General features: G+C 31.7%; 2 protein-coding genes across 2 annotated transcripts in view; both read right to left on the bottom strand.

Moving 5' to 3' along the window:
* LOC108976130 (ethanolamine kinase) overlaps nt 1–9621 on the bottom strand; it is a 20108-nt gene extending 10487 nt beyond the window's left edge. The window contains exon 1 of the mRNA XM_018945048.1: nt 8233–9621. Coding sequence (XP_018800593.1) covers nt 8233–8541 — 309 coding nt within the window. The 5' untranslated portion in view covers nt 8542–9621. The remainder of the gene's footprint in view (nt 1–8232) is intronic.
* A 3522-nt stretch (nt 9622–13143) lies between these two features.
* Nucleotides 13144–14649, bottom strand: part of LOC108976162 (cytokine receptor-like) — a 51062-nt gene continuing 49556 nt past the window's right edge. Inside the window, exons 15-18 of the mRNA XM_018945098.1 lie at nt 14257–14397; nt 13993–14157; nt 13765–13923; nt 13144–13702 (exon numbers count right to left, since the gene is read on the bottom strand). Coding sequence (XP_018800643.1) covers nt 13562–13702; nt 13765–13923; nt 13993–14157; nt 14257–14397 — 606 coding nt within the window. The 3' untranslated portion in view covers nt 13144–13561. The remainder of the gene's footprint in view (nt 13703–13764; nt 13924–13992; nt 14158–14256; nt 14398–14649) is intronic.

Raw genomic sequence — 14649 nt, 5'->3', positions numbered from 1 at the left:
AGGCTTCCTTAGAGGTGTCTAGGAACCCATTTTTCAGAGTACCAAACGAAAAACTTAAATTTTGTTTTGAATCACCCTAATATACTTGTATATGAAAATCTAAGTGTATGTGTTTGTATACACATTAATCGAGAAATTGATATTTCACAGATGTGCTTATCTTATCATGTGAATTGGGAAATTTCGCGTGATTTTCAAATAATTAAGTATATATTGCTATTATCTACCTGTAAGTATATACATACATATATCATGGGTAATCAATTGCCAAATATTACTGAATGAATAGGGAATAAATAAAAATAGATAAGTTTACGTTAATTCATATACTTTTTTCAAAGCAAGCCAAAATTCCTACACCATAAACTCAACCAATTTATTCCGAGGTGATAACATTCTAGAGGTTGGACGAGAAATGAAATGAAACTTTAAAAATCAAGGTTAGGAGAGGTTAGATTAAAATGTCGATCCCAACAGGGATCTCCTACTTGTTGCCGGTCTGTTGATGAATAATAAAATTGATCATAAACCGATGAAACACTTTGAGCCGATCACAAAGGCTTGAGGCGGCTTATGTCAGTTTCAATTTTGTCACCAAAGATATGATTGCCGAGATGATTCAACTTAAGTCTTGCAATAGCTGATAGACAACCAACGTCTGTCCAATGCACGCGAGGTCCATAGACCAGTTCTTGTGAGCAAGATGACAACTTTGTAGCCTTTTCGTATTTGAAGTTGAAAACAACTTACAGCTGTTCAAAAATGAGTGAAAATAATGAAGAAACTCGCTATATTTTGAAATTTCTGTATAGAAAGGGAAGAATGCCACACAAACCACCAATGAAATTTTTATTGTCCAGGACCGTAACATAAGCAGACATGACAGCGCTAAGAAACTTAACACTCATCATCAAACGGTTTTGAACCATTTAAAAAGGCTGGAAAGGGCTTCGTCTTCCATTAGGACAACGCTACACTGCACACATCTGTGATGACTCGGCAAAAACTGGGAGAGTTTGACTGGGAAGTTTTGATGTATTCCCATATGGCGCTGATCTTGCACCATCGGACTACCATTTCTTTCGGTCAATGCGGAACTCTTTTAAATGAGTACAGTTGGCTTCAAGAGAAGTCTGTGAAAATTACTTGTCGCAGTTTTTCGCCAAGAAACCAGAAAAGTTTTACACTCATGAAATAATGTCTCTAGTGGAAAAATAGCAAAAAGTCGTCGACTAAAATGGTACCTATTTAGTTCATTATATATATACAAAAAAAAAATAAGTTGAAGTTTGATTAGAAATACGAAAAGACTTTTTCGATTGCCCAATATTTATTTTTACAGTCTGCAATGTAAGACACATATGCATACATCAGACCATGCCCATACCCACACATTTTTGTAGTGCAATAGTCAAGTATCTATTTTTGGCTGCCGCCCCACGTTGATGCCGTAGTCAATGATGAATGCAGAGGGTGAGAGCAGTATTGTAGTAGAGAAGAGAAGAGCAATTTGGAATAGCTTAAGAATGAATAATCTGTGTTGAAGTATCAGTAGAAAAATAAACAATGAACTAATGAAAGAGAAATCTTGCCGCCATTATGCACATACCCACAAATGTAACAGTGAATCAAAGTTTCTACGTAGAAGGAAGTAATGACGAAATAATACGAGTCACTAATTTCACCTCCCGGTAAATCAAATAAAAACAACAATTGTATAAAGAATACTCAAATATATAATAAACACGCACACAAACACATATAAACGTAAACAAAAATAAACCGTCGGCGTTCGTCGTTTTTTTCATTTGCCGTGAGCGACGTGTTCCCACGTAATAGGTGAAGAGCATTGCGTGTTAAAAGACGTAGGCAACAGCAAAAAATAAGCGGATTCTTCGTGGATCAGCAGTCCCGGTCCAAAGATCAAAAATGTGCCATATATTTTATATTATATTATATATATACATATATGGTATTATATACTAAGTGGTAATACAAAAAGTAAAAGCATAAAAATAAAAGCATATTTTTTGGGGGTCTTTGATATTTACACATGCATACAAGTGTATATGAGTAACAAACTGATGCTAATGGGCACTTATCGTATGTATGTACTATATACGATAAGTATATACCTATAAATTCTTAAAGCTTAAGGTCTTATGACAAAATTGCAATTAATAATTCACCGGTTATTTGTTTTCCATTTTTGTTTTTATTGCATTTTTCTCAGCTAGCTATTTATATGATAATAGGAAAGGCAAAACCGGTACAAAAAAGTGTGCTAAAATATATAAATGTAGGCGTATAAACTAGTATGTATGTATATACGTATCTATTTATGTACATATGTATGTATGCATTGTTTCCTTTATACACTGTATTCTCATATTTATATGCGTGTAAAAGTGCAGATTACAGAGCTTGTTTATTTACCTTTCAAACACAAGTCACGCAAATCAAATTTGTACGCCAACAAAAAGTTAATAGTTAATAATTAGTAAATCTCTGTGAACAATAGCAATAAAGTATAAATGAGTTCAGGGACAGGAAATATGTATGCATGTATGTTTATATGTAAATATACATATATGTAGTATGGGTACTAAAAACATAAACAAATAAAAATCTAAACAACTTTGGTCCGAAATATGAAATTTATAGCATTGAAAGGATTTATAATGCAAGACATGGCAAATTAACCTATAAAAATAAGAAAACTCATGAGCTTCAGCTGCAGCTAAGCTATAAGACCCTTCATAAAAGGCTATACAAATTATATAATAAAAGGTATAATCTAATCAGTAAGCTATGTACACTTTCGCAAAGGTGCCTCGTCTATTAAAAAAATTACAAGAGATATATTCTGATAGATCAGTTTGTATGTCAGCTATATGCTATAGTGGTCCTCTCTGAACAATTTGTTCGGAAATCATAGCACTGCCATGGAAAACAATCTTTCCCGAATTTCATGAAGATAACTTGTTAAATAAAAAGGTTTTCCAAACAGGAACTTAATATTGATCGATCCATTTGTATCTGTTTTCAGATAGACAGACGGACATGGATAAATCGGCACAGCTCGTATACATAGATGATCATTTACCATATGTGTACTTCTACGTGTTGTCAACTTCGTGGTAAACTTAATGCATTTATTCTCTATATGGGGCCTAGTTTAAGATATAAGCAAGTGTTTGGTAGCAATATACATACACACAATATGTCAAAAGAAAATCATACGAAATTCTACATAACCGAAACAGGTCCGGATTTATATCCGGCAAAGGCTTGTTCCAAATTATTTGATAATTTTTTTCTGTCCAAAAAACATTTTTGAAAAATTCATTGATAACGCTCTTTCGGAATTATCTTGGGAAAACTATTACCTAAATAATGAACTGATTAATTTCGGACAATACGGCACAACCTTTTCCGAAACACGTTCGAATAACTGCTGCCCATGCCATATTTTTAAAAAGTTATGTAAAAATTCTTCGAAAGGCATACTTCAATGCACCATTAGTTTAAATTTGGAAATTTTATTTGTGTCGCAAATAAGGAAGAGCTAAGTTGCAACTTGCAACGATAAAACTTCAGGTACATAAGGCTTGTTATTTATATGGACTTTCGGGCGAAAGGAGGAAAATGTTGAACCGTTTTAAGAAAAACAGGGTATAATACATATATGCGGTGTAAATAAACTCGGAAGTTTATCTTTATATTAAGTATATTATATATTAAGTAAGGCTAAAGGAAGTATTGACCCGATTCAATCAATTTCTAACATATAGACATACTACTGTAAGGAAATAATTCTCTCCTACCTAGGGTCTTGAACAGTTTTTATTCGATTTAGGCAATATTTAGTTATAAGCGAGCATACTGGGAAAGTTCAAATGGAATTTAAAATTGTTGTATATGGGCAGTAGTCCTGGTAATAGCCTAATTTCGCTAATTTTTACACCGTAAAATAGGAATGATATCAATTGAGCAGGTCCCGAGATAAGTGATTTCATCTAAAAGTGGACGGTGCCACGCTCATTGTCCAATTTCGAATCCGTCTGCTCTCTAATGCGATCTCGGGGTAAAATTTAATGCCTCTGGCGTTTCCAGTTATTGATTTGTCGCACTTTTAGTAATTTTTAACAATACCGTTATATGGGGACTGTCGGTAGGAGTTCTTAAAATATTTACGTTCAGCAAATTTAATTGTTGTGGCTTTAGTAGTTAGGAGATATGTACATTCAACTTATTAGAATTTTACTTTACTTTACTTATTAAAATTAAAAAAAATAGGTCCGCCCATATTTTTTAAAAAATTTTTGCCCACCTTGTTACTGCGATCTACATTTTAATTTAGAGCTTTGTTATGACACTTTTCGATTAATGGCGTTTTGTGGGCGTGGCAAAATCCAGAATATTTTAACTAATAGAATATCTAAAACATCGTTGATTCTCTTAAAATTCATATCTGAATTTGCATTTATAATTTAGTGCTCCCTAAAAGATAAAGCTTTACTTTCAGGTACTTATTGGCATTGACTTATACAATGTAAATACATAGGGAAATATATTACGACTTACATAATTATATAATTTATTACATTTAATACATGCAGTTGTTTTAATTAGGCCTTGTCTGGAGTTAATACTAAAAAAAGGCAACAAGAACTTCTAGCACTTACTGATATGACTAAACTAAAACGTTAAGCCTTTTTGGGGCTATATTCGACTGCATTTTATAGCTTGGGCAAACAAAGAAGGTAATTTAGCGTACAATATTTGCAAACAACGCAATTAAATGATAAATAATAAATAACTAATTAACGGCAAATGCACCTAATAAATGGAGAAATACAAAAACAAATGCATCTTTGCTAAGATCAATACTAAATTACAATAGTACTTTAAAATTAATCAGTAACATAGTTCGGGGTAGAGGCCATAAAATTAACACTCTTATCATAAGGAGAGCTTATTTGATTACAAAGAGATTAATGATAATGCGATAAACGAAAATGTGGCGTATGTATAATTAATATGTATATATAGATTATTTACACATATACACATATGTATGGCGTCAATGAGCGAGCAACTCAACAATTCATAAAAAATGCACTAAAGCACTTGTTTTTTATCAATGAGTTACAAAGTATGTCGATAATGAATATATGTATATACTCAGACACGCGCTTGTATTTCTTTTCAGCTTACACACGGATTCTATAAATTTGTATAGATTTTGGATTTCTTTTCATTAGAGTTCCAGTTTCCATTTTGCTTAAGTGTGAATACTTGGCATACGTGTTGTTGTAAGAAAAAATATTGAATTAGCATTTGATTGCTGATATTTCATTGTTATTGATTAATGGAATAAAATAAATTTGGTATGTACAGGTACGACTATGAAAAGTAAACAGAACGCTTTACTCATGCATTTTTTCTTCTCTTGGAAAAATTAATACTTATTTTAGAAGCATACTCATAGGAGCACAATCCTCTACCTTATCAATATAAACAAAAAGCTTCCAAAATCTGCTATCGCGTAATATTAATCTTATGGTTATGTCAATTTACTTCCGTTTTATAACAGGGTCTGAAATGAGTATTTTTCTGGCAATCCCCGGTTCAAACAACGACAAATATGAAAGTAACATATATTAGAGATATAAAAAAAAATTCAATTACTTCGTTATTGCTATAGTGGTCCGATATCGTATATATGAACCCAATGTAAAAATGTCTACAAGCCAAGCGTGTATGCATATACATACATAAGTATGAATATGTGTGAGTGATAACACTTAAGTTCACTGAGTATTAGTTTGGTTGATAAGATTGGTAACGGCGCTGGTGCTTCCAAATACTACAAAAAATGTAGTGGCACTCATTTTTCCGTTCATTGAAGATTCTGAAGTTCCAACTCAACAATATCAATGACGTTTGTGCATAACATCTGTGATATTCGAATCTTTACATAGGATTGATATTTTTAGTAATATGTACATATAGTGTTTTGTCACACGACATTTACATATTTCAAAAGTCTGTTTATGCAGGTGCAGCTTTGCATAAAAATAAAAATTTAAATATACTACAAAACGGCAGGTACACACAATATACAATGTGAGAGGAATGTATAACTTTAAAACAAGTAATTAAACAAGATTAAACGTGAACTTCGGTTACATCGAAGCTAAAATACCTATCATAAATAAAAAATATTCTGTAACAAATAAGGGAGAGCTAAGTTCAGGTGTAACAGAACATTTCATGCTCTTGCAAAAAAATTGCAAGGATTAAAGCTAAGGAAGTAGAGCGGGTTTTCACCCGATTTTATTCATTTTCAGCAAAACTTCCCCACATATTCACCGATATACGCGGTATAAAGGAATTTGGAAGATTTTTATATTAGGTATAAGGGGACTAAATAAAGTATTGACAACATTCAACCCATTTCTGGCACACAGACATACCATTATCAGGAAAGGATTCTCTCTAAATTTCAATTATAAGTCTGACACGTTGACCAATATTTTCAGTAAAAAGTCAGCTATAGTTACTTCAGTATAAATATTCGGTACCTAGGGGCTAGAAAAGTTTTTGTTATATTTGGATAATTTTTGGCCGTAAAGTGGGATACTTTAAATTCATTATTTTTGCAAAGTTCTATCACGTTACATTAATTGCTTCTTGAATTGTACATTCGAAAGGAGAGAATCAGATGGAATTTAAAGTGGTCATGTCCTATTTCGCACACTGTGGCATAAAAAGGTCAGAGAAATGTCACATACTAAACGTGGTTGAAATGGGCCGCGGGTCTCGAAATCCGGCTCCACCAACGCCCTATTATACCATCTTTCGAGTAAAATTTAATGTCTGGCGTATTAGTTATTGATTTGTCGCATTTTAAAATAGTACCGTTAGGATTTTGATCGACCAGTTTGTATGGCAGCTGTATACTATAATGCTCCGATCTAAAAACATTATTCAGATATGGCAGCATTACTTCGGATAATAATCAATGACAAATTTTGTGAAGATTTCTCTTCAAATAAAAAAGTTGTCAATGCAAGAACATGAAAAAATGTTTAATCGTTGAAAATTTTCAGAAATATTAATGCAAAATATTAAGGGCAAGGCAATTCACGCGCAGATAGGTGGTAAATTTACACTTTTTACATCAACAGAACATGCTATGTAAATGGAGATATTTAAAACACATATGCACAATTCATTTCATTCATTCATTTAGTATAAATTTCGAGAACCATTAAAGAGATAAGAATGCTATAAAGCACAATATTTATAACCCAACACAAACGCCCGTATTTATATACCCACATAGAGTCCAAGCAACAGTAACTACATATATACATATGTACATACAAGTTATGTATGTACATATAAATATTGCAAAACAATGTGATGTTCATTATACTACAAGCATCGAGAATCCGGTTAAGTTTAAACAAAAGTCTTTACTACAGACATGAAGCTGAACGATAAGCGCGAATTATAGAGAATATCTCATACTTATGTAATAACATGTATGAACACACATAATTTGCGCGTATATACATAGTCATACTATATGTATATGTACTGCCTTAAACAAGTAAAAGTTTTAGTTCCTGTGTTGCTAACAACAAAAAATCAAAGAGTTGCTAGTAATGGCAACTAAATATAGTAGATAATTGAACACAACTAATTACCTACTTAAAAGAGAGGGGATAGTTCCTCCCGCCAACGGAATTCCTAGAGGGGTCGGAGTTCTGCAATAATGTTTTGCAGATTTTTTTCTCCAACAATTCGCTACAATCATTCCCCGACCCCGTTTTCTCTCTGCGGCCCTGCCTACAGATCTTACTATTAATTAGAATGGATAGGAAATGCATGCATATTATGGACACGCAAAATCTTCGAAGCTGTTAAGCGGCATGATGGAAATTTCCACACTCTGCTTGATTGACATAATACAAATATTTTCAGATCTGCCAGAGTCAATAGGAAAAATTGTATTTTGTTGCAGAAAACAAGGTTTCAGATTGAGCTACATACATACACAGGAGTATTTTTAGGCACATTGAGCTGGTAAATAATTGGTTTGGACTCGCGTACATATTTTTTTTAACCAATAACGGCCGCTAACAGTGGCAAATCCCAATTTGGATGCAAATAATAATGAATTCGGTTTATACATTTTAATAGGTATTCAGTACTCACTTTAAATTGCACATGACTAATATTCCACTGTGGTCTTATCACTTTCAGCACCTCTTTGGCACCGCTAATTACGTCGTCGCCAATGTGTATAGGTAAAAAAACTGGAGTTACAGAGCTGCCATTGGTGATATCGTTATGCTGTTGTTGTTTAGAGTTCAATGCACCATTTGATGAATGCAACTTTCGACCAACACCGGCACCTATTACTGTTGCCGATGAACCATTGTGCGCTACTTTCGGACGAAAAACACTACCAGTAGTTGCAGTGGTGTTCTCCTTGTAACTGTTGAATTTGGTTTCTGTGCCCATACTACTTTGCAGCACTCGTATATTATTAGAAATTTAGGTACTTGTTTTATTTCAATAAACTTTCTGTGTGTATTACTTTAGCCACTTTTTGTTGATTTATAGCAGGAATTTGTAATTTTTTCTTACAAATATATTGATTATTTTACGACGCCAACAATTATATTTTGTAATAAGTCTAACAAAACTGTATAGACTGTAATGTATGATATATTTTATTTTTTCTTAAATTTTTTATTATATGCACCTTTATTTACATCCGCTGTATGGTTTGATTGGCTTAAATTTGGAGATATTTTTTCCGTTTTTGTTTATATTACAAATTCAACACTCTTTTGTTGACGTTTTGTGCTTTGGCTATTTTTACGGCTGATTAGACAGCTGTAGTAAATTTGCTCTTTTTTACGTAGATGACGTTCTCCTTACCGGCAATAGGAGAAGCGTTTCTCCTTCTCTTCCGTTATCCCACTAAAGCTGATCAGCTGATTTTTCTCCTTTGCCTTATATATGTACTCCCCACTGATTTATTTGAAAATCTCAACTTATCTCTTACAAAGCTTTGCGCGCGAGGATTATACTATATTTGTGGGCGCGTAAGTATTATTAACTATATTATCTATTTTACTTTCGAATTCCTTCACTATACCACGTTTCATACTATGCGCTCTTTGGCCGACGTTGTGCTGTTCGTTATTTTGTTGTTGTAGCACTCCTCTCGTCGTCACGTCTATTCGTTTTTGTTTTTGCTTTTACTTTTATGACGAGCTTCCGATTTGATTCTATTTTTATCGATTTTTCACGTAATGGATTTCGTTTGCTAATTTTTTTCCTCTCTTCCTTTTGCACCGTGTTCGGTTTTTGTCCTATCCTTTGTACAAAAAATTTAAATTCCTATTCCTCCTCAACTGTATGCGTGAAATACAGTTTTTAGCAGGATTTGCTTATCCTTCTATATTTAACACAAGTTAATTCAATTCCTTTTTATACAGCGAACAGGCTTTTATCTTTTTTTGTTAAATGCAATCAGAACTCGAATAAATGCTAAATATTTATCACTTTGAATTTAAGCACATCTATTCTTGACCAAATCTCTTTACAAACTGAACGAGTGTGTGCCACACACAAAACACTGTCGCTCACATGCTCTGCTGTCGGCGTTTTGCCCCTGTGTGGTGAAATACCACCGTTAACGCTACCAGACTACAAAACATATTGTCGTGGTGAGTATTAAGGAGAAATTTGAATTTGTCAAATTGTGTTCCTCACTAATCTATTCGAGAGATGTTTTATAAAAAAAAAAATAATTAAACTATAAATAATAAAATTGAATGAGCTTTAAGGTGATGGTTGGCTGTCTCTTATACACATCTAGATGTGTATAAGAGACAGACAAAGAAATAGTTTCATGTTTATTTCTGACTGAAACGATTACCATAAAAAACACTTTATTTTATAAAAAAAAAAATAATTATTATTATTGCAGAATATCTGTCTCTTATACACATCTAGATGTGTATATAAGTATTATTTTATATTGTAAATAATTATGTACTTATCAGTGTATAATTTGTAATAAAATGTAAGTAAATAAGTTTTCATATTCAGTGCTACACTTTCAAGTGTGTGTGTGTGTGTGTGTGTGTGAGTGTCGTAAAAATTACACATTTTTGTACAGAACGTCTTTTATTTGCATATAACCAATGCATAAATGTATTAGATAATTATCATAAGATGATATTAGTTCAATAACAGCCATTTGTGTGTAATGTCGAAATAGGAAAAAGTCAGAATTTTATGTACATACTTTAAATGCCTTTAAACGGCTTTAGCAAGTCTCTTCATAAGTAAAATATTTAATCCATAAAACTCGCATTATATAATATATATGTATGTGTATGTGCCTCTAACTGTAAGGGTAGTGTAATTATCAAATTTTAATAATATTGCAATAATGACACATATTTCTCTTTTATTTTCAAACATCTATGAATTGGTTAGCAAAATTCCGATTATTATATTTAGTTGCTATAAATATTTCTTAAAAAATATGCAATAAAATTTAGTGTACGAATTTTTCAACATTTTCCATATTAAATTTTTATATACATAAATTTGTGTGTGCTCATGTGAGGCGATTCAAAAATTCAATTACATTGTGGAAACCATTGCTTATTAATTAAAAATAAAAATAAAAATAATTACAAATACATTTGTCTATTCTAACCTACAAAAATTATTATTAATATTTCGTGTTTTCATTATATGCATTCACTGTTTATTTTTTATGCATTATATATACATATGAATATATTATGTGTATAATGTATAATTATGTTATATATCATTATTTAGCTAAACAACAAAACTTGCTCGTTTTAACAATCATTTGGATTTTCGTACACACATATTTTCATTTTCAAATATATGTATAAATCTACTATATACAATGCTAACAATGAAATAATTAGTCTTTTAACAGAGTTATTACACACTATTAATTGGCCTATTTTATATACATTGTATATATATATATATATATATATATATATTCACGTTTGTATGTATATATATATTAGAACATTTATATTTTGTTTTAACGTTTAACTAACCTAAATATTTACCACGCTTTTTTATAATAAAATATTGATATTTAAAATTATATATGCATAAGGTTAAGGTTATGCAATGTTTGTATTTATCTTACGTTAAATTTTGGCATGTTTTTTATGTAAAAATTCTAAGTAATTTAGTAATTAAGTTAAGTGAAGGATACAAATATCAAAATGTATTTTAAGTAACATTGCACCCCATGTTGCTTCCCTTTTATATTTTATCCTATCCACATTTGTATGTATATATGTAGGCTATGGAAGAAACAATTGACAAATGGAGTTTTTTATTTGTACCGAGTATGAATAAAATTCTTCAGGTTACCATTTTACGGACTCTTTCGGCTGACTATTTGACAATTGAGTTGTTTTTTCATATAAAATCAATTTATTTTCATGTGATAAAAGAAAAAAAGAAAAATAAGCATTTAACCTCGTTTCAGGGTATGGCTTTTGTTGTATATACGGATATGTGAGTGCTAATATTTATAACAATATCATAACTAAAAAATGCTTTTACAGTGTTTTCCTTAATAAAGAGAAATTTTAGTTTGGAAAAAATTATGTGTTACAATGATTTGCTGAAGTATTTTCATATATATTATTAAAGGGTATTAACAATATTTACAAGACAAAATATATTTGAATTTGAATATATTTGATTTCGGAATAATATTGAAAATACATCGTGAGCTCAATACTTTTTATACAAAAATAGCATACTCATTCCCAAAACTAGTCCGTTTTAAGCTTTCAGACTCGACAAGAATATAAACTGTTATATTACAATGAATTAATTTGCAAAAAAAAAATAAACGATTTAGTTTTTTACTTCAGTAGATTAAGTTTCAAATATCAAAAACTGTAACAAGTATATAAATATGTACAATAGTGTAGATATCAATTTTGGCATAGGTATAAATAAAAAAAATTAGGTGTGTTCAATCATAAATATTATAAAGTACTTTTAATAAACTTTTTAACTAACTTTTTAATATTAATATTCATTATTTTAATCCAACAATATTTTAAAATAAAAATAGAAGAAAAAACGACATCGGTTACACAGAAGCAGTAATACAATATGATAACAAATAAAAAAAAAAAACATACAAGAACTTGAGTATGACCGTCAGTTCGATGTCAACTATATGCCATAGTGGTCCGATCTGTACAAATTGTTCGGGTATTGTATCATTGCTTTGAGCAATAATCCATGCCAATTTTCATAAAATTTATTGCCAAATAAAAAAGTTTTCCAAACAAGATCTTAACTTTGACCGTTCAGTTTGTATGACAGCTATATGTTATAGTAATCCGATCTAAACAATTTTTCGGATAATGCATTACGGTCTTAGGTCAATAACCCAAGCAAAATTTTGTGAAAATATTTCATTTGTGTATTACATATATGTATATATGTATAGTTGTCCGACCTACAAAAGAGCTACTCCGTAGCAAGAAAAGGATGTGTGCGAAATTTCAGATCTATATCTAAAAAAAACCTTAAGAACTTAAAATTACAGTTTTGGCATGCATCTTCCATAAATGTATAATCTTGAGATCCTCTAACAAGCGACTTTTTGTGAATCGATGCAATTATGAATCTTTATAAGTTTCGAATTAGAAATATAATTAGATTTTAGGTTTGCGTTACAGGAATTTATCCGTCTGCTTATCTTTCAGTGATCTAACCGCGCTTACAATGGTAACTAACCTAACCTAATGGTTAAGTTAAAAGGTAATAAATAAATAAAAAAAGAAAAATGAACTGAATTGTGTTATTTTCAACTTATTTCTGTATGTATGTATATCTTTGAGATAATGAGTATATAACGAAAATATTTAAGGAACTGACTAATCAACTAAATTATTTTCACATTTGAAATATACTTAATTATACATTACTTATGCATATAAATAAGTGGAAAGACATACATAGATGCCTATGCTCACAATATATTTTCTTAATTAATAATATTCAGACGCATAAAAGTTATTCTGCTCCACCTGGGAATCGCTACAAATTATAGCCTTTTATTCTTACGCTTAGTAAATTTATTACTTACTTATTTAGTTAGACACATACTAAATTCGTGTGTAAGTCGACAATGCATGTCATGCCATACACCTTACAAGCACTTGCGCACACACTTATACGAATAACAACAGTAAATCAGTCGCGAAAAAGTTTTTAAATGTAAATCACCAACAACTACATAACGCCTAAGCCTTTGGCCGTGATAGTAAAAATTTCGCTAGCAGTCAACTAAGCAATAAATATGCAAAATGCTTGGTACCATTATGATTTTTGGATTCTTACAAGTAAGCTTAGCGTGTGCAAATCTTTTCACTTTTTTTTTTTTTGGTTAAATTGTACGACTCGACTTCATAGAAACTTTATGAGTTCAAATTCATTTCATTGCATTTTGCTGTGACCAAAAATCTGACGTAACATAGCCGTATGAAACCATTGGTCGAACTTGCTGTTGCGCTGGCGTCTGCGTATGGTCGTCAATGTCTGCGTCACTGGCGGCGTTTTGTGCAGCAGCAAACTGTGAACATATTTTATAAGTTAGTTGGTATTTTTTCTTTTATATTGAAGTTATATGTTTACCTTGGTTAAAGTATCGGGTGGTACATAATCACCGTGTGTGAGTGGCATATTTTTAAGAATATTGGGTTGCGCTTGCGTAAAACTAAATTGCGAGTGTTGTTGCGGTAGTGGCATTAAAGATTTCTGGTTTTCAACCATAATGGAGTGTGATGCAGCGATCTATAGAAATATAAAACGAAGCTTTAAATATAAATTTCTTTAAAAATTGGAAAGGAAAAGTCATTTAACCTTGGGCAACTCATCGGGTAGCACATAATCGCCTGTTGTAAGCGCTAAATTTGTAAATAGATCCGACTGCGTTGGTATGGTTGTAGTTTGTGGGAATTGTTGTTGAAATCGCTTATCAGTTTGGTTGTGATCTTGCCGTGTAGAAGCGGTATGTCCTGTGGGCAACTGCAAAAATGTATAATCGACAAATTGTTCATAATTGGTACAAGCATAAAAACGAAACGATTAAATTAAGGGATTATATTCATTTGTGAATTTATTTACCTTATGTAATGAATCGGGTCGCACATAATCGTCGATCGCAAGCGTTGGAAAGAGGTGTGCCTGCGCCGTTGCACCTTTCGCCTGTGAGAGCTTTGCTTCCAGTGGGTTTACGGAGTTCCTTACGCCGTGCGCTGTTGGCAACTATAAGTGGCGATTATAAGAAAAACACAGTTTAAATAGACAATAACAAAAATAAGCAAAAATGTTAAATTTCGATGCATAAAAAAATTTCTTCATATAAGAACTTGATTTTCATTGATAAGTTTCTGAGACAGCCGGATCCGAGAAAAATGCAGCTTCTTCGGGGGGAAAAAACGGCGTGTGTCAAAAACTGCGAAACCAGTGCATCGATATACAGACAGGCAGACGGACATGGTGGACTCAGCTCGTCAA

This window comes from Bactrocera latifrons, unplaced genomic scaffold (assembly GCF_001853355.1).
Source record: "Bactrocera latifrons isolate USDA-ARS-PBARC rearing strain unplaced genomic scaffold, ASM185335v1 scaffold_73, whole genome shotgun sequence".
NCBI lineage: Eukaryota > Metazoa > Arthropoda > Insecta > Diptera > Tephritidae > Bactrocera > Bactrocera latifrons.
The sequence above is the reverse complement of the archived record's forward strand: the minus strand, read 5'-3'. Positions and strand labels throughout refer to the sequence as shown.